This window comes from Dendropsophus ebraccatus, chromosome 14, assembly GCF_027789765.1.
Source record: "Dendropsophus ebraccatus isolate aDenEbr1 chromosome 14, aDenEbr1.pat, whole genome shotgun sequence".
Lineage (NCBI taxonomy): Eukaryota > Metazoa > Chordata > Amphibia > Anura > Hylidae > Dendropsophus > Dendropsophus ebraccatus.
In genome coordinates, this window is record NC_091467.1 from 79,078,453 (window position 1) to 79,101,504 (window position 23,052).

General features: G+C 54.4%; 1 protein-coding gene across 2 annotated transcripts in view; it reads right to left on the reverse strand.

The window, feature by feature from the left end:
- LOC138772452 (protein-glutamine gamma-glutamyltransferase E-like) overlaps positions 1–23,052 on the reverse strand; it is a 174,720-nt gene that overhangs the window by 22,477 nt on the left and 129,191 nt on the right. For both annotated transcript variants that reach the window (XM_069952850.1, XM_069952848.1), the window contains 2 exons: positions 5,159–5,527; positions 2,658–2,815 (listed from right to left, as the gene is read on the reverse strand). In XM_069952850.1, the coding sequence (XP_069808951.1) occupies positions 2,658–2,815; positions 5,159–5,527 (527 nt within the window). The remainder of the gene's footprint in view (positions 1–2,657; positions 2,816–5,158; positions 5,528–23,052) is intronic.

Here is a 23,052-nt window from a genome sequence, read left to right on the forward strand (position 1 = left end):
GCCCAGGGGGCGCTGTATGTATGTGTTACCTCCCTGGCAGCACAGGGGGCGCTGTATGTATGTGTTACCTCCCCGGAGGCCCAGGCGGCAATGTATGTATGTGTTACCTCCCCGGAGGCCCAGGGGGCACTGTATGTATGTGTCACCTCCCCGGAGGCCCAGGGGGCGCTGTATGTATGTGTTACCTCCCCAGAGGCCCAGGGGGCGCTGTATGTATGAGTTACCTCCCCGGAGGCCCAGGGGGCGCTGTATGTATGTGTTACCTCCCTGGCAGCACAGGGGGAGCTGTATGTATGTGTTACCTCCCCGGAGGCCCAGGGGGGCGCTGTATGTATGTGTTACCTCCCCGGAGGCCCAGGGGGCGCTGTATGTATGTGTTACCTCCCCGGAGGCCCAGGGGGCGCTGTATGTATGTGTTACCTCCCCGGAGGCCCAGGGGGCGCTGTATGTATGTGTTACCTCCCCGGAGGCCCAGGGGGCGCTGTATGTATGTGTTACTTCCCCGGAGGCCCAGGGGGCAATGTATGTATGTGTTATCTCCCCGGAGGCCCAGGGGGCGCTGTATGTATGTGTTACCTCCCCGGAGGCCCAGGGGGCACTGTATGTATGTGTTACCTCCCCGGAGGCCCAGGGGGCGCTGTATGTATGTGTTACCTCCCCGGAGGCCCAGGGGGCGCTGTATGTATGTGTTACCTCCCCAGAGGCCCAGGGGGCGCTGTATGTATGTGTCACCTCCCCGGAGGCCCAGGGGGCGCTGTATGTATGTGTTACCTCCCTGGCAGCACAGGGGGCGCTGTATGTATGTGTTACCTCCCCGGAGGCCCAGGGGGCGCTGTATGTATGTGTTACCTCCCCGGAGGCCCAGGGGGCACTGTATGTATGTGTCACCTCCCCGGAGGCCCAGGGGGCGCTGTATGTATGTGTCACCTCTCCGGAGGCCCAGGGGGCTGTATGTATGTGTTACCTCCCCGGAGGCCCAGGGGGCGCTGTATGTATGTGTTACCTCCCCGGAGGCCCAGGGGGCGCTGTATGTATGTGTTACCTCCCTGGCAGCACAGGGGGCGCTGTATGTATGTGTTACCTCCCCGGAGGCCCAGGGGGCGCTGTATGTATGTGTTACCTCCCTGGCAGCACAGGGGGCGCTGTATGTATGTGTTACCTCCCCGGAGGCCCAGGGGGCGCTGTATGTATGTGTTACCTCCCTGGCAGCACAGGGGGCGCTGTATGTATGTGTTACCTCCCCGGAGGCCCAGGGGGCGCTGTATGTATGTGTTACCTCCCCGGAGGCCCAGGGGGCGCTGTATGTATGTGTTACCTCCCCAGAGGCCCAGGGGGCGCTGTATGTATGTGTTACCTCCCCGGAGGCCCAGGGGGCGCTGTATGTATGAGTTACCTCCCCGGAGGCCCAGGGGGCGCTGTATGTATGTGTTACCTCCCTGGCAGCACAGGGGGCGCTGTATGTATGTGTTACCTCCCCAGAGGCCCAGGGGGCGCTGTATGTATGTGTTGCCTCCCTGGCAGCATAGGGGGCGCTGTATGTATGTGTTACCTCCCCGGAGGCCCAGGGGGCGCTGTATGTATGTGTTACCATCCCAGAGGCCCAGGGGGCGCTGTATGTATGAGTTACCTCCCCGGAGGCCCAGGGGGCGCTGTATGTATGTGTTACCTCCCTGGCAGCACAGGGGGCGCTGTATGTATGTGTTAACTCCCCGGAGGCCCAGGGGGCGCTGTATGTATGTGTTACCTCCCCGGAGGCCCAGGGGGCGCTGTATGTATGTGTTACCTCCCCGGAGGCCCAGGGGGCGCTGTATGTATGTGTTACTTCCCCGGAGGCCCAGGGGGCGCTGTATGTATGTGTTACCTCCCCGGAGGCCCAGGGGGCACTGTATGTATGTGTTACCTCCCCGGAGGCCCAGGGGGCGCTGTATGTATGTGTTACCTCCCCGGAGGCCCAGGGGGCGCTGTATGTATGTGTTACCTCCCTGGCAGCATAGGGGGCGCTGTATGTATGTGTCACCTCCCCGGAGGCCCAGGGGGCGCTGTATGTATGTGTTACCTCCTTGGCAGCATAGGGGGCGCTGTATGTATGTGTTACCTCCCCGGAGGCCCAGGGGGCGCTGTATGTATGTGTCACCTCTCCGGAGGCCCAGGGGGCTGTATGTATGTGTCACCTCCCCGGAGGCCCAGGGGGCGCTGTATGTATGTGTTACCTCCCCGGAGGCCCAGGGGGCGCTGTATGTATGTGTTACCTCCCCGGAGGCCCAGGGGGCGCTGTATGTATGTGTTACCTCCCCGGAGGCCCAGGGGGCACTGTATGTATGTGTCACCTCCCCGGAGGCCCAGGGGGCGCTGTATGTATGTGTTACCTCCCCGGAGGCCCAGGGGGCGCTGTATGTATGTGTTACCTCCCCGGAGGCCCAAGGAGCACTTTATGTATGTGTTACCTCCCCGGAGGCCCAGGGGGCGCTGTATGTATGTGTTACCTCCCCGGAGGCCCAGGGGGCGCTGTATGTATGTGTTACCTCCCCGGAGGCCCAGGGGGCGCTGTATGTATGTGTTACCTCCCTGGCAGCACAGGGGGCGCTGTATGTAATGATATAGATGGGAGGATATGATGGCGGCACTCCCAGCATCACATCCACTGTTTTCGCTTTTACCTGGATGTCCAGATGAGGCCTCTCGATAACAACCACTTTACGGACCAGCATTTTCTTTTTGTTTTTTAATTCACATAACGCAACAACTTCCATCAGATTATGGGGCGTCAGCGCATCCTCGTAATCTGAAGCAGGAATACTCAGGGAAAGCGTTCTCTCTGTAATGTACAAATAGATGGGGGTCACAGACTGATCAGCCTGACAGGCATAAGGGGTACAATAGGTATATAGGGATCATGGAGGCAATACCACTCACAGCCATAAGGTGGCAGCATCAGAGAGCTGGATAGATGTACAGAGCCCCTGTTACAGCTGTCAGTGGTCACTATTGCCACTGTCTGTAGAGGAATAGAATGAATGACGGCTTCTCTCCGTGTAGGCCGCACTCCGGGGTCAGCTGAAAAGAATGAATTTAATTGGGTCCTGAAGCTGCTGAATGAAATGATTGAAAGAAACAGATGTATCCCATTGTAATAGGGGGATATGCTGGGTAATAGGGGTAATATATAGGGATAATACATATAGATAATTTATAGGGATAATATACAGGGATAATATACAGGGATGATATACAGGGATAATATACAGGGATAATATACAGGGAGGATATATAGAGATAATATACAGGAATGATATACAGGGATGATATATAGGGATAATATACAGGGATGATATACAGGGATGATATACAGGGATAATATACAGGGATGATAAACAGGGATGATATACAGGGGTAATATACAGGGAGGATATACAGGGAGGATATACAGGGATAATATACAGGGATAATATACAGGGATAATATACAGGGATAATATACAGGGATAATATACAGGGATGATATACAGGGATAATATACAGGGATGATATACAGGGATGATATACAGGGATAATATACAGGGAGGATATACAGGGATAATATACAGGGATGATATACAGGGATGATATACAGGGATAATATACAGGGAGGATATACAGGGAGGATATACAGGGATAATATACAGGGATAATATACAGGGATAATATACAGGGATAATATACAGGGATAATATACAGGGATGATATACAGGGATAATATACAGGGATGATATACAGGGAGGATATATAGAGATAATATACAGGGAGGATATACAGGGATAATATACAGGGATAATATACAGGGATAATATACAGGGATAATATACAGGGATAATATACAGGGATGATATACAGGGATGATATACAGGGAGGATATACAGGGATAATATACAGGGATAATATACAGGGAGGATATACAGGGAGGATATATAGAGATAATATACAGGAATGATATACAGGGATGATATACAGGGATGATATACAGGGATGATATACAGGGATAATATACAGGGATAATATACAGGGATAATATACAGGGATAATATACAGGGATGATATACAGGGATGATATACAGGGATGATATACAGGGATAATATACAGGGAGGATATACAGGGAGGATATACAGGGATGATATACAGGGATAATATACAGGGATAATATACAGGGAGGATATATAGAGATAATATACAGGGAGGATATACAGGGATAATATACAGGGATAATATACAGGGAGGATATATAGGGATAATATACAGGAATGATATACAGGGATGATATACAGGGATGATATACAGGGATGATATACAGGGATAATATACAGGGATAATATACAGGGATAATATACAGGGATGATATACAGGGATGATATACAGGGATGATATACAGGGATAATATACAGGGAGGATATACAGGGAGGATATACAGGGATGATATACAGGGATAATATACAGGGATAATATACAGGGAGGATATATAGGGATAATATACAGGAATGATATACAGGGATGATATACAGGGATGATATACAGGGATGATATACAGGGATGATATACAGGGATAATATACAGGGAGGATATACAGGGATAATATACAGGGATGATATACAGGGATGATATACAGGGATAATATACAGGGATGATATATATAGAGATAATATGTCTCATTTATTAAAGGGGTATTCTACCCAAAACCCTTTTGCTGTTGTTAGATAGCCCGTCCATAGGGCAACATTTTGCTTACAGCAGGCGACTCTGTATTTTGAGCTGTTTTCCAGCTATTTCCCCTCCGTCCGTCCTGCTCTCGGCTCCCACTGTTTAGGACGTACATATACTCACTCGGATGGCGATCTATTATAATTCTGCAGTCACCATTTTCCGTGCTCCCATAATAGAGAACCAAGCCCCCCCCCCCCCCCGGCTCCATGGATGTGTCATCCCATCAGCACATGGCCTGTGGTATCAGCCAATCAGTGGCTGAGGAGATGTCCCGCCTCAGTAAGTGATTGACAGAGCGGCCACACAACCTGGAGGAGCAGAAGCATTGGCGGAGACCACAGGAGGTGAGGATAGGAGAGTACAGTAGCTTCCCAGAGCCACACCGACATGTTTGCGGCCTGACAAGCAGACTGGAGTAATGACTGACCTTTCCTGGGGGGCACGGTGAGGTCGGCAGCATGGGAGTAGATTTCAGAGTAGGGTCTGCCAGTGTATTCTATGGTGGAGGAGCTTAGCCGCACCTTCAGGGCCTGACTCTTCTTGCTGGTGTTCTGTAAATGCAGCGTCAGCTCAATGTCATCTCCGAAGTTTGTGGAAGAATTCAGCTCAAATCTCCCTTTAATGTCAAATTCCTCCTCTTCCTCCTCATCTGAGTGATCAGGCGCAGATCCCGCGCTTCTCTTCTTGCGCCGTCTCTTGCCGATGCCGCGCTTCCTGCCCCCCTCCTTGGTAATGAGCCCCATCTCTTTTAACTTCTTAGAAGCTTTTAAGTAAATTAATCTTTCTTGCTCAGACTCTGAAAGACAAAGTAATAATAGCGGTAATATTACATCCTGTTCACATGATATCTACATCCCCCGGCCGCGCATAATGTACCCCCCCCACCCCCCGCCGTACATAGTATCCATCCCCCGGCCGCGCATAATGTACCCCCCACACCCCACCCCCCGCCGTACATAGTATCCATCCCCCGGCCGTACATAATGTACCCCCCCACCCCCCTACGTACATAGTATACTTCCCCCGGCCGCGCATAATGTACCCCCCCCCACCCCCTGCCGTACATAGTATCCATCCCCCGGCCGCGCATAATGTACCCCCCCACCCCCCGCCGTACATAGTATACATCCCCCGGCCGTACATAGTATCCATCCCCCGGCCGTACATAGTATCCATCCCCCGGCCGCGCATAATGTACCCCCCCACCCCCCCGCCGTACATAGTATACATCCCCCGGCCACGCATAATGTACCCCCCACACCCCACCCCCCGCCGTACATAGTATACATCCCCCGGCCGTACATAGTATACATCCCCCGGCCGCGCATAATGTACCCCCCCCCCCCCCCGCCGTACATAGTATCCATCCCCCGGCCGCGCATAATGTACCCCCCACACCCCACCCCCCGCCGTACATAGTATACATCCCCCGGCCGTACATAGTATACATCCCCCGGCCGCGCATAATGTACCCCCCCCACCCCCCGCCGTACATAGTATCCATCCCCCGGCCGCGCATAATGTACCCCCCACACCCCACCCCCCGCCGTACATAGTATCCATCCCCCGGCCGCGCATAATGTACCCCCCCACCCCCCTACGTACATAGTATACTTCCCCCGGCCGCGCATAATGTACCCCCCCCACCCCCTGCCGTACATAGTATCCATCCCCCGGCCGCGCATAATGTACCCCCCCACCCCCCTACGTACATAGTATACTTCCCCCGGCCGCACATAATGTACCCCCCCCACCCCCTGCCGTACATAGTATACATCCCCCGGCCGTACATAGTATACATCCCCCGGCCGCGCATAATGTACCCCCCACCCCCCGCCGTACATAGTATCCATCCCCCGGCCGCGCATAATGTACCCCCCCACCGTACATAGTATACATCCCCCGGCCACGCATAATGTACCCCCCACACCCCACCCCCCGCCGTACATAGTATACATCCCCCGGCCGTACATAGTATACATCCCCCGGCCGCGCATAATGTACCCCCCCCCACCCCCCGCCGTACATAGTATACATCCCCCAGCCGCGCATAATGTACCCCCCCACCCCCCGCCGTACATAGTATACATCCCCCGGCCACGCATAATGTACCCCCCACACCCCACCCCCCGCCGTACATAGTATACATCCCCCGGCCGTACATAGTATACATCCCCCGGCCGCGCATAATGTACCCCCCCACCCCCCGCCGTACATAGTATACATCCCCCGGCCGCGCATAATGTACCCCCCCACCCCCCGCCGTACATAGTATACTTCCCCCGGCCGCACATAATGTACCCCCCCACCCCCTGCCGTACATAGTATACATCCCCCGGCCACGCATAATGTACCTCCCACACCCCACCCCCCGCCGTACATAGTATACATCCCCCGGCCGTACATAGTATACATCCCCCGGCCGCGCATAATGTACCCCCCCCCACCCCCCGCCGTACATAGTATACATCCCCCGGCCGCGCATAATGTACCCCCCCCCCACCCCCCGCCGTACATAGTATACATCCCCCGGCCGCGCATAATGTACCCCCCCCACCCCCCGCCGTACATAGTATACATCCCCCGGCCGCGCATAATGTACCCCCCACACCCCAACCCCCCGGCCGTACATAATATACCTAATAGCTCTATACACTGCTGCACAGTAGCTCTATACACTGCTGCACAGGAGCTCTATACACTGCTGCACAGTAGCTCTATATACTGCTGCACAGGAGCTCTATATACTGCTGCACAGTAGCTCTATATACTGCTGCACAGGAGCTCTATACACTGCTGCACAGGAGCTCTATACACTGCTGCACAGGAGCTCTATACACTGCTGCACAGGAGCTCTATATACTGCTGCACAGGAGCTCTATACATTGCTGCACAGGAGCTCTATACACTGCTGCACAGGGGCTCTATACACTGCTGCACAGGAGCTCTATACATTGCTGCACAGTAGCTCTATACACTGCTGCACAGGAGCTCTATACACTGCTGCACAGGAGCTCTATACACTGCTGCACAGGAGCTCTATACACTGCTGCACAGGGGCTCTATACACTGCTGCACAGGAGCTCTATACATTGCTGCACAGTAGCTCTATACACTGCTGCACAGGAGCTCTATATACTGCTGCACAGGAGCTATATATACTGCTGCACAGGAGCTCTATATACTGCTGCACAGGAGCTCTATATACTGCTGCACAGTAGATCTATACACTGCTGCACAGGAGCTCTATATACTGCTGCACAGGAGCTCTATACATTGCTGCACAGGAGCTCTATACACTGCTGCACAGGAGCTCTATACACTGCTGCACAGGAGCTCTATACATTGCTGCACAGGAGCTCTATACACTGCTGCACAGGAGCTCTATATACTGCTGCACAGGAGCTCTATATACTGCTGCACAGGAGCTCTATATACTGCTGCACAGGAGCTCTATATACTGCTGCACAGGAGCTCTATACACTGCTGCACAGGAGCTATATATACTGCTGCACAGGAGCTCTATACACTGCTGCACAGGAGCTCTATACACTGCTGCACAGGAGCTCTATACACTGCTGCACAGGAGCTCTATACACTGCTGCACAGGAGCTCTATACACTGCTGCACAGGAGCTCTATACACTGCTGCACAGGAGCTATATATACTGCTGCACAGGAGCTATATATACTGCTGCACAGTAGCTCTATACACTGCTGCACAGGAGCTCTATATACTGCTGCACCGTAGCTCTATATACTGCTGCACAGGAGCTCTATATACTGCTGCAAAGGAGCTCTATACACTACTGCACAGGAGCTCTATACACTGCTGCACAGGAGCTCTATATACTGCTGCACAAGAGCTCTATACACTGCTGCACAGGAGCTCTATATACTGCTGCACAGTAGCTCTATACACTGCTGTACAGTAGCTCTATATACTGCTGCACAGTAGCTCTATACACTGCTGCACAGGAGCTCTATATACTGCTGCACAGTAGCTCTATATACTGCTGCACAGTAGCTCTATATACTGCTGCACAGGAGCTCTATATACTGCTGCACAGTAGCTCTATATACTGCAGCACAGGAGCTCTATACACTGCTGCACAGGAGCTCTATACACTGCTGCACAGGAGCTCTATATACTGCTGCACAGGAGTTCTATACACTGCTGCACAGGAGCTCTATATACTGCTGCACAGTAGCTCTATACACTGCTGTACAGTAGCTCTATACACTGCTGCATTGTCTGTATTATTTGATGTTTTGCATGTCGAAGAGTATGATTGCCAGACACATCCCACAATCCTATCTTCTGGAGAGTTACCACCAATAGGATGTTGAGTTGCCTCAGATTCTCCCTCACCGTCCTGTCAGCTTATCAGTGATGACCCCCCCCCAGCGGTGCTATATACCCTTTCTGACAAGATGCTAGTGCCAGGGCCGTCCAGCACATCCAAGTCATACAGCGCCAGTTCATGCCATGTGTCCAGACACCCAAGAGTTGAATGGCGTAGAGGGATCTGGGATACTACATACTCCCTCACCGTCTTCCAGAACTTGTCCCTCTGTGACATCCTAGGATGCGTATTGGTGGATTTATCTAAGTTTTGTATTATAAACATGTTCCACGTTGTCACGGCCGCGGCGGCGTCCCGTGCTCTGGGCCGCCGCCGCGACTCCTCTCTTCCCCATGCAGCAGCCGGTGTCCGTAGGCAGGGACCCGGCGCTGCTGTTACTTCGGCCCCGGGGGGCACCTCAACTCTCCACGCTCCTGTCCGTCGCTGTGCCGGCCGGCGCGCGCGTCCCCGCCGTCTCAGATTTAAAGGGGCAGTGCGCTCCTAATTGGTCATGCACACAATCACTCCCTAAATTCCAGCCCTGCCCCACTGCAGGTGTTGGAGCCTCTACATGCTTCCCATAGCGTTTGGCCCAGCTCCCTGTAGTTCCTGATTCCTGTCCGCTACCTGGTCCCCACTCCTTGTTCCTGGTTCCTGTTTCCCCGTTACACTTTGGTTCCTGTGTTCAGCCTGTCACGTGCGGTCTCACCTACAGACCATTGCCAGTACCATCTCCTGCCTACTGCTCCTGCCACGCCTCGCCTGCCGTCACCAGCAACCAAGCCAGGGGTAGCGACCTGGGGGTCGTCTGCCGCAGCAAGTCCATCCCGCCTTGCGGCGGGCTCTGGTGAAAACCAGCGGCCCCTTAGACTCCGCTCCCTGGTGAGGTCAGTGCCATCGCTGGTGACGGTCCAGTGGATCCACTAGTCCAGGCGTTACAGTAGGCTCCAACCATGGATCCCGGCGAGGTGCCTGATCTCCGTGACGTCGCCAGAGTGGTCGCTCAACAGGCTCAACAGATCCAGCAACAGTCGCAGCAAATCCAGCAATTGACTGCCGCCCTACAGCAGCATACTACAGCCCAGCGCCCACCTCCACCTGCAGCCACCTCGAGACTTCGATTGGCCCTCCCGAGTAAATATGGAGGCGATCCCATGTTGTTCAGGGGATTCCTGACTCAATGCACGATGCATATTGAACTTTTAAGTAGTCAGTTTCCCACCGAGCGCTCTAAAGTGGCTTTCATCATCAGCCTATTGGAGGGTAGAGCTCTGGCCTGGGCCACGCCACTGTGGGACCGTGATGATCCTGTTGCTGCCAATCTCCGGGCCTTCCTGGCCTAGTTTCGCTCCGTCTTTAAAGAACCTGCCCGTGCTACTTCAGCTGAGACTGCTCTTCTCAACCTCTCTCAAGGGAGCTCCTCTGTTGGTGACTATGCCATCCAGTTCCGCACCCTGGCAGCTGAATTGGACTGGAACGAGGCCGCCCTATTAGCCACCTTCAAGAAGGGACTATCCAGTCGAGTGAAAGACGTGCTCTCCGCCCGCGACCTCCCTACATCTCTGAACGATCTTATCCTACTGGCTACCAGAGTCGACAACCGATTTTCCGAGAGAGAGGAGGAGGTCCGGCAGGAACGACGACTGAGCCTGCCCCGTCGCCATCCTCGGCTGGCACCGGTGTTCCAGAGTCCCGTTGCTCCTATGCCCCAGTCGTCTCCAGAAGTCCCCATGCAGGTGGAACGAGCTCGCCTGACGACTGATGAGAGAGCCCGTCGAATGGAGCTGAATCTCTGTCTCTATTGCGGTGGCGCTGATCACTACCGGCAGAGATGTCCCCAACGTCCTCAGCGTCCGGGAAACGCTCGCACCCAAGTCCGGTGGGAGAAGCCTCCCTAGGTGTGAATGCCACCTCTCCAAGGTTGACTATGCCAGTCTCCATCCAGACACCCACAGGGCAAGTTCTCCAGACTACTGCCCTTATCGACTCTGGCGCTGCTGGCAGTTTCATTTCTGCTTCGTTGGTCCAAAGATGGCGGCTACCCGTGATACAGCTAACCCAACCCCGGTCTATCTCTTCGGTCACGGGCGAGATTCTTTCCGAAGCAGTGCACTGCCAGACGGAACCCCTAGTCCTCCAGGTGGGCGCCTTACATCAGGAGAGGATCTCCTTCTACGTTTTGCGCCATTCCTCTTCCAACATCCTGTTGGGTCTCCCTTGGCTGCCACTACATACCCCTAAGCTGGACTGGAGAACTGGGGAGGTTCTCGGCTGGGGCCAGGACTGTCCAAATAGGTGTCTGAGACCTCCTCAACCCAAGTGCTCTACGAGGTCAATTGCTAACGCCAAGCCTCTATCGGGACTACCGCAGGAATACCATGACTTTGTTGATGTTTTTTCGGCCAAGGAGGCGGACTCTCTACCACCTCATCGGCCCTATGATTGCCCTATAGACCTGCTTCCAGGAACTTCTCCTCCACGTGGTCGAGTATACCCTCTCTCGGTGCCCGAGACAGAAGCCATGTCCTCCTACATCCGGGAGAACTTACAGAAGGGCTTCATTCATAAATCCACGTCCCCTGCTGGCGCTGGATTTTTCTTTGTGCAGAAGAAGGACGGTTCCCTCCGCCCATGCATAGACTACCGGGGCTTAAATAAGGTGACTGTCAAGAACCGCTATCCTCTTCCGCTTATCCCCGAACTATTCGACCGTCTCCGTGGAGCTAGAATCTTCTCTAAGCTGGATCTGAGGGGAGCGTATAACCTGATCCGAATTCGTGAAGGAGACGAATGGAAGACCGCTTTCAACACCAGGGATGGGCACTACGAATATCTGGTCATGCCATTCGGCCTATGCAACGCCCCAGCGGTCTTCCAGGAATTCGTGAATGATATATTCCGCGACCTCCTCTATGTCTGCGTCATTGTCTATCTTGATGACATCCTGGTCTTCTCCCACGACCAGCAGACCCACGTGTCCCATGTACGGCAGGTTCTACGAAGATTACGGGCCAACCGTTTATATGCCAAGCTGGAGAAGTGCGTTTTCCATCAACGCAGCCTGCCGTTTCTTGGGTACATTGTCTCCGACCAGGGCCTACAGATGGTTCCTGCCAAGCTCTCAGCTGTTCTCCAATGGCCTCGCCCTGAGGGACTTAGAGCTATCCAACGATTCCTTGGATTTGCCAACTACTACCTGCAATTCATCCCTCACTTCTCTACCCTGGTAGCACCAATAGTGGCTCTCACAAAGAAGAGGGCGGATCCCAAACGCTGGCCTCCAGAGGCCGAACAAGCCTTCAATAGCCTAAAGTCTGCTTTTGCCTCCGCTCCTGCTCTAGTTCGCCCGGATATCTCCAAGCCGTTTTCTCTTGAAGTTGATGCTTCTTCTGTGGGCGCAGGAGCCGTCCTCTCGCAAAGGGACACATCAGGCAAGATCAGAACCTGCGGGTTCTTTTCTAAAACTTTTTCCCCGGCCGAGAGGAACTATACTATTGGAGATCGTGAACTCCTGGCTATCAAGTTGGCACTGGAGGAGTGGCGTCATCTCCTAGAGGGGGCTCAACGCCTCAATCCCCGGCAGGCCAGGTGGTCCCTCTTCTCTCGGTTCAACTTCACCATTCATTTCCGTCCAGCCGAGAAGAATATAAAGGCCGATGCGTTATCCCGAGCATCCGATGTCATGGGGCAAGAGGAACCTCCTCGTCACATAATTCCTCCCGATCGCCTAGTACCTGTTGCTACTTCTACTCTGCAGAGATTGCCTCCCGGTAAGACTTATGTGCGCCCCGCACTCCGTAAACGCATCTTGAAATGGGGTCATTCCTCTATGATGGCTGGGCATCCGGGAGCTCTAAAGACCGGGCAACTGATCTCCCGCCACTACTGGTGGCCTAGCCTACTCCAAGATGTCAAGGACTTTGTGGCGTCTTGTACCATCTGTGCCAGAGACAAGTCCTCCCATCAAAAACCTGCCGGCCTACTTCAGCCCTTGCCAGTCCCAGACCGCCCCTGGTGCCATATAGGCATGGACTTTGTCACAGACTTACCTCCATCTGCGGGTGACACGGTCATTTGGGTTGTAACTGACCGCTTTTCCAAGATGTCCCACTTCGTGGCTCTTCCTGGATTACTATCAGCTCCTCGCCTGGCCCAGCTGTTCTTTCAGCATATCTTCCGCCTCCATGGTCTTCCTCTTCATATAGCGTCTGACAGAGGCTCACAATTTGTCTCCAGGTTCTGGCGTGCTCTCTGCTCTCAACTCCAAGTGAAGCTGGACTTCTCTTCGGCCTATCATCCCCAGACTAATGGGCAAGTGGAGAGGGTCAATCAGGTCCTTGGCAGTTATCTTCGACATTTCGTCTCCGCTCGCCAGGACAACTGGTCCAGTCTGCTTCCATGGGCGGAGTTCTCCTACAATCATCTGGACTCGAGCTCCACAGGCAAGTCACCCTTCTATGTGGTCTATGGACGTCATCCTCGCCCTCCTCTGCCTCTCTCTCCATCCTCTGAAGTCCCAGCCGTGGAGGAGTTGTTATCTGACCTGCAGTCAATCTGGGAACAGACTCGACAATCTCTGCTCAAGGCATCTGACCGCATGAAGGACCAGGCGGATAAGAGAAGAAGACCCGCCATGAATTTTCTCCCTGGGGACAAAGTCTGGCTCTCGACCAAATATGTCCGACTCAAGATTCCCAGCTACAAGTTGGGTCCTCGATTCATCGGTCCTTTCTCGGTGCTAAAACGCCTCAACCCTGTCACCTACAAACTCCGCCTACCTCCTACGATGCGGATTCCGAACGCCTTCCATGTCTCCCTCTTAAAGCCAGTAGTCCTCAACCGGTTCTCCGATAAGGCTTCGCTCTCTGCTCCACAAGCCGTCTCTGACGACGTCTACATTGTCAAAGACATTCTGGCCATGAAAACTGTTAGAGGGAGACGGTTCTTCCTGGTGGACTGGAAAGGATTTGGTCCTGAGGAGAGGTCCTGGGAACCCGAGGCTAACATCCTGGACCAAGATCTCATCAAGAGGTTCCTACAGGCCAGAAAGAGGGGGAGGCCAAAGGGGAGGGGTACTGCCACGGCCGCGGCGGCGTCCCGTGCTCCGGGCCGTCGCCGCGACTCCTCTCTTTCCCATGCAGCAGCCGGTGTCCATAAGCAGGGACCCGGCGCTGCTGTTACTTCGGCCCCGGGGGGCGCCTCACCTCTCCACGCTCCTGTCCGTCGCTGTGCCGGCCGGCGCGCGCGTCCCCGCCTCCTAGGGCGCGCGCGCGCCGGCTGTCTCAGATTTAAAGGGGCAGTGCGCTCCTAATTGGTCATGCACACAATCACTCCCTATAAATTCCAGCCCTGCCCCACTGCAGGTGTTGGAGCCTCTACATGCTTCCCATAGCGTTTGGCCCAGCTCCCTGTAGTTCCTGATTCCTGTCCGCTACCTGGTCCCCACTCCTTGTTCCTGGTTCCTGCTTCCCCGTTACACTTTGGTTCCTGTGTTCAGCCTGTCACGTGCGGTCTCACCTACAGACCATTGCCAGTACCATCTCCTGCCTACTGCTCCTGCCACACCTTGCCTGCCATCACCAGCAACCAAGCCAGGGGTAGCGACCTGGGGGTCGCCTGCCGCAGCAAGTCCATCCCGCCTTGCGGCGGGCTCTGGTGAAAACCAGCGGCCCCTTAGACTCCGCTCCCTGGTGAGGTCAGTGCCATCGCTGGTGACGGTCCAATGGATCCACTAGTCCAGGCGTTACACACGTCTTGGATAGTGTTCTTCTTCCAGTGCTTGGCATACTGCCTGGACCCTAACCCACACAACCTATACTGGGGGTCGAGGAAGGTGAACAGCCATTAATCCTTGTAAAAAATGGCAGTAACGGTAAGTCTACCATGGTGTGCCAGACGGCCAACAATCCTCTGCCCTGACCAGGAACAGGACTCTCCATCTCCTCTTTAGACCATCCGCGCCAAACAGATGCGTTGAAATACTATCATCCATTGCACTCTCTTGCTCTATCTCCTGGCTCCTGCACAAAGCTTCATCCTTAATGGACTGCAGCAAGCAATTCAATAGAGACAGCAGTGGTACGGTAAAGCTCACACTAGCAGTATCGCAACTCACCATCTGGGCTGAGTTTTCAAAGTTTGCTAAAACCTCCCAGATGTCAGCCATCCATGCCCAGTGCCAGGGGCGTAGCTAATGTCTCTTGGGCCATGGTGCAAGAGGTCAACTTGGGCCCCCCCTTCCTCGATACTATTGGTGTGTGTATATATATCACCATCAACACCATATAGGGAAGGCCGGACGCAACGTAGTTTAGGGAGGCCGGCATGACAGGGAAAATGGAGCGCAAGGGTTAATAGGGGGTGGGGGGAAAGTCTGTTAGTGAGAGCGGGAACAGGGTGGGGGTGGAGCTAGTTGCGAGGGGAGGTTTTATAAACCTCCCTCCTGAGGAACAAGGCAACACACGAGGAGCGGTGGTTGAAGAGTTGTGACGACCGGTGACGTGCAGGCTGCAACTTACCGTTATGGATCTTACGGTTCCGGAGTTGTTGCGGCACCTGAGGGAAGCGGCGGCATCCTTTGAAGATCGGGCCTGGTTGGACTCCCAGGTACAGGCCATCCTGAACCCCTCCTCCGCTCCTCCTATGGCGGCCGGTTCTCCCGGGCCGGCTGTTCCTGGACCGTCCGGAGCGGGGTCCCCTGCCCCGGTGTCTTCTCCCGGCTCCCTGTTCTCGGCCTCTCCCTCGGTGCGCCGGAATGATGATGACGACAGCCCGCCCCCTCCTGCCCGGCAGCGCAGCTCGCGGCGCTCGCGGCCGCCTACTCGGCTGAGCCCGTCTTCTCCCCCGAGGGCCCGACGCCGCCGCAGGAGCCCCTCCAGGGACCCTCCAGGCTCGGTCCCCCTCCCCACCGCCCGGGGTCGGGGCCCACGATCTGAGAGGAATCCACCGGTGCGGCCGGGCCCAGCGGATCGGGGTAGGTCTCAGCCCTCACCCAGGGGCCCCCTCCCCCCTTCCAGTCATCTGGAGCAGTCTCCGGCGGCAGGCTCCCCTGGTGAGGTACCGGCCAGGGTGCCTGCCAGGCGTGCCTTCACCACCCAGAACCCCCGAAGCACTTTGCGCCGGTTGCGGTCGGCAGCCGGCCGCGCGACTGATGACGTCATCAGAGGCAGCCGACAGGAGCCTATGCGGTCTGCTGTGTCCCTGCCTACTAGCGGCCTAGCGCCGGGGAGGGGATCGGGTCCCCCTGCTTCAGCATCCTCACAGGTGGCCCGCAATCGTCGGGCCGGTTCCTTACGGCCCGGCTTTGATCTTCGTGACGGCGGCGCGGAGGCGGATCAAAGGTTGGACCTGGAGTTTCCGGCTGGCGGGCCCACAGCACCCGGGCAGCCCGGTGAGTCCTCCTTGTCTGTCCCTTTTTCACTTGTCTCTGCTGGGGGGGGTTGGGGGGATCCCGGTGTGGGGGTGTCTGGTCCAGAGGCGGGGGGCCCATGGGGGGGTTTGGGGGCGAGTTTACAGGAGCTCTTAGCAGGGATTACGGCCTTGGTGGGGCGCGCGTCATCTACAGGGCAAGTGGCGGCGGCAGCAGGGCCTGAGGTTGCGCAAGCGCCTTCTGTGGTGGAACGGGTCTCTGGACGGGTGGCGGTTGGGACGGGGGTTGCGCAGGCGCCTGTGACAGCGTGGGTTGGGGTGCCTCAGGCACCGGTTTCCGCGGCTGCGGTGGAAGGAGTGACCTCGGGGGGTTCGGCTGGCGTGGCCGTGTCCGTCCAGACGGACAAGGAAAAAGAGGTGGATTGGGTGAGATTGGATGACCGGGCTAAGGGTGAGGTTTATGTTTGTTTCGAGGGGCCCTTGGGGGCTCATTTAAAACCGGAAGTGAGGGAAAAAATCTGGCGGGATGAGTATGTGGAGATTTTCTCCCTCCTCCCGCTGGAAAAATTTAATCTAGACAAGGACAAACGTTTTGAGCTGAAAAAGGAAGAGGAGGAGAAGTGCCGGTGGCGGCTTATTCCCCAATCTTTTACAAATTGGCTTCAGGCTTTCGCCATCTTGGCAAGCGTGATAGGGGAAAAGGCCCCTGAGAATTGTTCGGGCCTTTTCTGCTATCAGGATTCCATCGGTGAGGCATACCGCATCTACGGGGGTCAGGCTTGGCTCCGGTATGACGAACAGTTTAGGCAGCGGAAGGCGGTTAGGCCAAGTATCAAATGGGACCAGAAGGATATTGGTCTCTGGCTGAAGGTCATGGGGCCTGCACGCCAGGGGCAGTCCTTTCTCGGGGGGGCCGGACCCTCTGGCCAGTCCTCAGGGCAACTCCAGTCGCAGCAATCCGGGGGGGGAGGTAAGGCCGGTTTGTGCTGGCAGTTTAATGAGGGCCAGTGCAAGTATGGGACGGCCTGCAAATTTCGGCATGCCTGCGGAACATGTGGGGGGACCTCGCATGGTTCCGCCCGCTGTTTCAGAAGGGGGAAAGGTCGTGGAGCTGGATATGGGGGTGACTCCGGTGATAGTGGGCGCGATGCGCCCCTTTCTAGACAGATTCCCGGACAGGGCCAGGGCGGCTCTGCTCATTGAGGGGTTTACGGAAGGTTTTCTTATTCCTTCGCCTCCCCATGTGGTCCCTTTTACGACAAGAAATCTGCGGTCGGCTTATCAACACCCATTGGTGGTCTCTGAGAAATTGTCCAAGGAAGTCTCCTTAGGTAGGATGGCGGGCCCCTTCTCTTCCCCCCCTTGGGGGGATCTGGTGGTGTCCCCGTTGGGCGTAGTTCCCAAGAAGGAGCCGAATAAATTTCGGCTCATTCATCACCTTTCTCACCCCCATGGCAGGTCGGTGAATGACGGGATAGACCACGACTTATGCTCGGTGGTCTACACCTCGTTTGATGCGGCGGTGGAGTATGGCCCGGGAGCGTTGATGGCAAAAACGGATATTGAATCCGCTTTTCGCCTTCTTCCAGTTCGCCCTGTGAGTATGCGTTTGCTGGGCTGTTTTTGGGAAGGCGCCTTTTTTGTTGATAGGTGTCTCCCCATGGGCTGCTCGCTCTCGTGTGCCTATTTTGAAGCATTCAGCTCCTTCCTCGAATGGGTGGTCCGGGATCTGGCCGGGGTGCAGTCGGTCGTTCATTATTTGGACGATTTTCTGTTCATTGGTCCACCCGGATCGCCCATTTGTCGGACATTACTGGGGACGATGGAGTGGGTTTCGGATCGTTTTGGGGTTCCGCTGGCCAGGGATAAAACGGAGGGCCCGGCGACTGCACTTAAGTTCCTGGGAATCACTATTGAATCTTTACGGATGGAGTGTAGGTTGCCTGACGACAAGCTTGAGGCTCTGAAGGCAGAGGTCCGGCGGGCTCAGGTTAAGCAGAAAATTCAACTCAGGGAGCTTCAGCGCTTTTGGGGAAATTGAACTTTGCCTGCCGTATTATGCCCATGGGGAGGGTGTTCTGCAGACGTTTGGCGGGGGCGACGGCGGGTGTTAGGGCACCACATCATTTTGTCCGTTTGACGAGTGATTTACGGGAGGATTTAAGGGTGTGGTCTTCCTTTTTGGAGGCCTATAATGGCAGATCTCTGGTGATAGCCCCGGTAGTGAATGATTTTGACTGGGAGTTGTTCACTGATGCAGCGGGGAGCGTGGGGTTTGGAGCCTATTGCGGGGGCCAGTGGTGTGCGGGACTGTGGCCGGAGGAATGGGTGGCAAGGGGTCTCATGCGGAATCTTGCTCTCCTGGAACTTTTCCCCATAGTAGTTGCAGTGTCGGTCTGGGGGGAGAAGTTCCGGGACAGGAAGGTCCGGTTCCATTGCGATAATCAAGCAGTGGTTTCCGCCATCAATTCCGGCTCGGCCTCGTCCCCGCTGGTGGTGCGCTTGCTGCGTCATTTGGTGCTTAGCTGTCTGTCCCTTAATGCTTGGGTGGTGGCGGTTCATGTGCCGGGTGTGCGTAACTCAGTGGCCGATTCTCTTTCTCGTCAGCAGTGGGAGCGGTTCCGGAGATGTTACCAAGGATTTTTTAGTGGGTCAGGCATTGAAGGGGTTTCGCAGGGGTAGAGTTCAGCCTGATACGAGAAGGCCAGTGTCGTTCAAGTTGTTGGAAAGGATTGGGGCTCGGTTGGTGTCAGTAGGCAGGTCAGAGTCGGAGGTTGCATTGTTTAGTTTAGCTTTCTCGTGGGCGTTTTTTGGGGCCTTGCGGGTGGGGGAGTTGGTGTCCCCTTCGGTTAGTAGAGCGGGGGGCTTGTTGCGGGAGGATGTCCTCCTGGAGGGGGATACGGTAGTATTTCGGATCCGGCGGTCCAAAACGGATCAGAGGGGAAGGGGACGTGAGGTGGTGTTGCGGGCGGTGCGGGGGTCGCCAATGTGTCCGGTGCATTGTTTGGCGGTTTTCCTGGGTTTTCGTGGGTCGGCTGGGGGCCCTTTGTTACGCCACGGTGACGGGTCTTTTCTGTCTAGGTACCAATTTACGGCGGTTTTTAGGAGATGTCTGGAGGAGTTAGGCTTGGATGGGTTGGCTTTCGCCCCCCATTCATTCAGGATTGGGGCAGCTACCGAAGCGGCTAGTTGGGGGCTGAGTGCGGAGGTTGTGCAGCGCATAGGTGGGAGTCGGGTCGGTACAAGTCTTATGTGAGGCCGCATATGGTAGTGGTTTAGTGAGGGCGAGTGTTGGATTATTGGGGGGTGGGGCGGCTGTCCTCGGCAAGTGTGATATTGCTTGTGTTTGGTGTGTTTTTATTTTTCTTTCTTTAACCCCCCCCCCCCCCCCCCGCCCCTTGTTTTTTGTGTGTTGCAGGTTCAGGACTCGGTCTGATTTGGATTATGGGGGACTCGTTTGTATGCCGGGGTGCGCAGAGGGCGGACGTTCGTCCGGAAGGGCGGCAGCTTGGTTTGTCCAGGGAGGAGGCAGTCGTGCGGTGGCTGGGGGTGAGCGGTATGGTGTGGAATCGTATGCTTCCTGACTTCTATCGTTTTGCTCGGCTTGACAGGCCCCCGGATATATTGGTGTTGCATTTGGGGGGGAATGATCTGGGAGTGCGCCCCTTCCGCGAGCTGATCAGGGATGTCCGCTATGACATTTTGCGCCTCTGGAGGACTTTTCCTGGGGTGCTGGTGGTGTGGTCGGACATCGTCCCCAGGAGGACTTGGAAAGTGGCTCGATCCGTGGAAAAGCTAAATAAGGCCCGGGTGAAGGTTAACAGGGCGGTGGGCTCGTTTGTGTCCAGGAATGGGGGGGTGTCCGTGAGACATCGCGATTTGGAGGATGTTTCCGTGGATTATTGGTTGGGAGATGGCGTTCATCTGAACGCTGTGGGGACCGACCTTTGGACTCTGGCGTTGGGTGAGGGGATAGAACAGGCCCTTGTTTTGTGGAGGAACTCGCACGTTTGAGGGGTTCAAAGGTGCTCGTGGTGGTGGGTTAGGGGGTCCTTGGAGTTGGCAAAAATGTGAAAAGGGGGTACACGAGGGAGGGTGAACCCCCCGTTTAATTAGAGGATCAGCAGGTTAATTGGAGGATATTGGGCTCCTGACAGGGTGGTGTCCCGGGGAGTAGTCGGGTGTTATGGGTAATCGGCCAATGTAGTTGGAATATGGGCTCCTGAGCCTGGGGTAACCGGCTGGGGGCAGGAATAATTATAAGATGTTTATCTCCAGGATAAATAGTGCAATTTATGGTGGCCGGTTATATATTTTAGCTTCAAGGACTCCCTCCCGTACCGGACAGTTAGTTACATTGTTATATTATATGTATATTCAGATAATGGTTATTTATGTTTTGTGTTATTTTGTTAATAATAAAATTGGCTGCCATGGCCAAATATTTTCCAAAGGCTGGAGTCGGTGCCTCATTTCTAGGAAAGGGGGGGGGGGGGGTCTTTGGAAATTGGCCACAGAGGGATCATTTTTCCCATGTCATGTTACTGACCAAATCCAGTGTACTAAATCCAATAAAACACTGTAGCAGATAACAAGTAACAAATAACACCACCGCATACTGACTAACACCACCACATACTGACTAATACCGCCACATACTGACTAATACCGCCACATACTGACTAACACCACTGCTGCTACTGACTTATACCACCACATACTGACTAAAGCTACCACATACTGACTAATACCACTACATACTAACACCACCGCTGCTACTGAATAATCCACTGTACACAGATCACTATCACCTCATCCAGTCATATAGAGGTGGATACACTGTACACAGGTTCTGTACACCATATACATTACAGTGCAGTTACATCAGGTGACTCACAGGGGACGTCTTCTCTGATCAGAGTTCTTCCCTTTTCATCTTCTCCATCTGTCCTGGGCCGTTATGAGAAATTCTCCGAGCCACGAATCCACAGAATCTGCCAGACAGACATATTAGGCTCCTCACTCTGGCACCATCCTCATCTCTATACACACTGCACATCTGTACTGTCCCCTTTATGCCCTCCTTTAGTAGGTAGCCCTGACACTATGTGATCCCCCTTATAGTATATGCCCCCCTCTGTGCATGCACCCCTCGTGTAGTCCACCTTATAGATGCCCCCCAATGTTTCCCCCTTATAGATGCCTCCCCATGTTATCCCCCATATAGATGGCCCCCATGTTATCACCTTATAGATGGCCGCCCATTTTATCCCCCTTACAGATGCCCCCCCATATTGTCCCCTCCTCCTGCCCCTCCATCATCATACTACAACCTCCTTTCATCCTCCTGCTCCTCAATCTTTGTGTTACTACCCCCTTCATCCTTGTCCTTCATCATACTAATACCCCTTCATCCTCCTCCTGCCCTTTCATAATCACACCACTACACCCCTCATCATCCTCTTGTTCCTTCATCATCATACCACTACACCCCTCATCATCCTCCTGTCCCTCCATCATCATACCACTACACCCCTCATCATCCTCCTGTCCCTCCATCATCACACCACTACACCCCTTCATCCTCCTCCTGCCCCTCCATCATTATACCACTACACCCCTCATCATCCTCTTGTTCCTTCACCATCATACCACTACACCCCTCATCATCCTCCTGTCCCTCCATCATCACACCACTACACCCCTTCATCCTCCTCCTGCCCCTCCATCATTATACCACTACACCCCTCATCATCCTCTTGTTCCTTCACCATCATACCACTACACCCCTTCATCCTCCTGCCCTTTTATCATCATACCACTATACCCCATCATCCTCTTGTTCCTTCATCATCATACCACTACACCCCTCATCATCCTCTTGTTCCATCATCATACCACTACATTCCCATCATCCTCTTGTTCCATCATCATCATACCACTACACCCCTCATCATCCTCTTGTTCCATCATCATACCACTACACCCCTCATCATCCTCCTGCCCTTTCATCATCATCATACCACTACGCCCCTCATCATCCTCTTGTTCCTTCACCATCATACCACTACACCCCTCATCATCCTCCTGCCCTTTCATCATCATCATACCACTACACCCCTCATCATCCTCTTGTTCCATCATCATCATACCACTACACCCCTCATCATCCTCTTGTTCCTTCATCATCATACCACTACACCCCTCATCATCCTCTTGTTCCTTCATCATCATACCACTACATCCTCATCATCCTCTTGTTCCATCATCATCATACCACTACACCCCTCATCATCCTCTTGTTCCTTCATCATCATACCACTACACCCCTCATCATCCTCTTGTTCCTTCATCATCATACCACTACACCCCTCATCATCCTCTTGTTCCTTCATCATCATACCACTACACCCCTCATCATCCTCCTGCCCTTTCATCATCATCATACCACTACACCCCTCATCATCCTCTTGTTCCTTCTTCATCATACCACTACACCCCTCATCATCCTCTTGTTCCTTCATCATCATACCACTACACCCTTCATCATCCTCCTGCCCCTCCATCATCATACCACTACACCCCTCATCATCCTCTTGTTCCTTCAT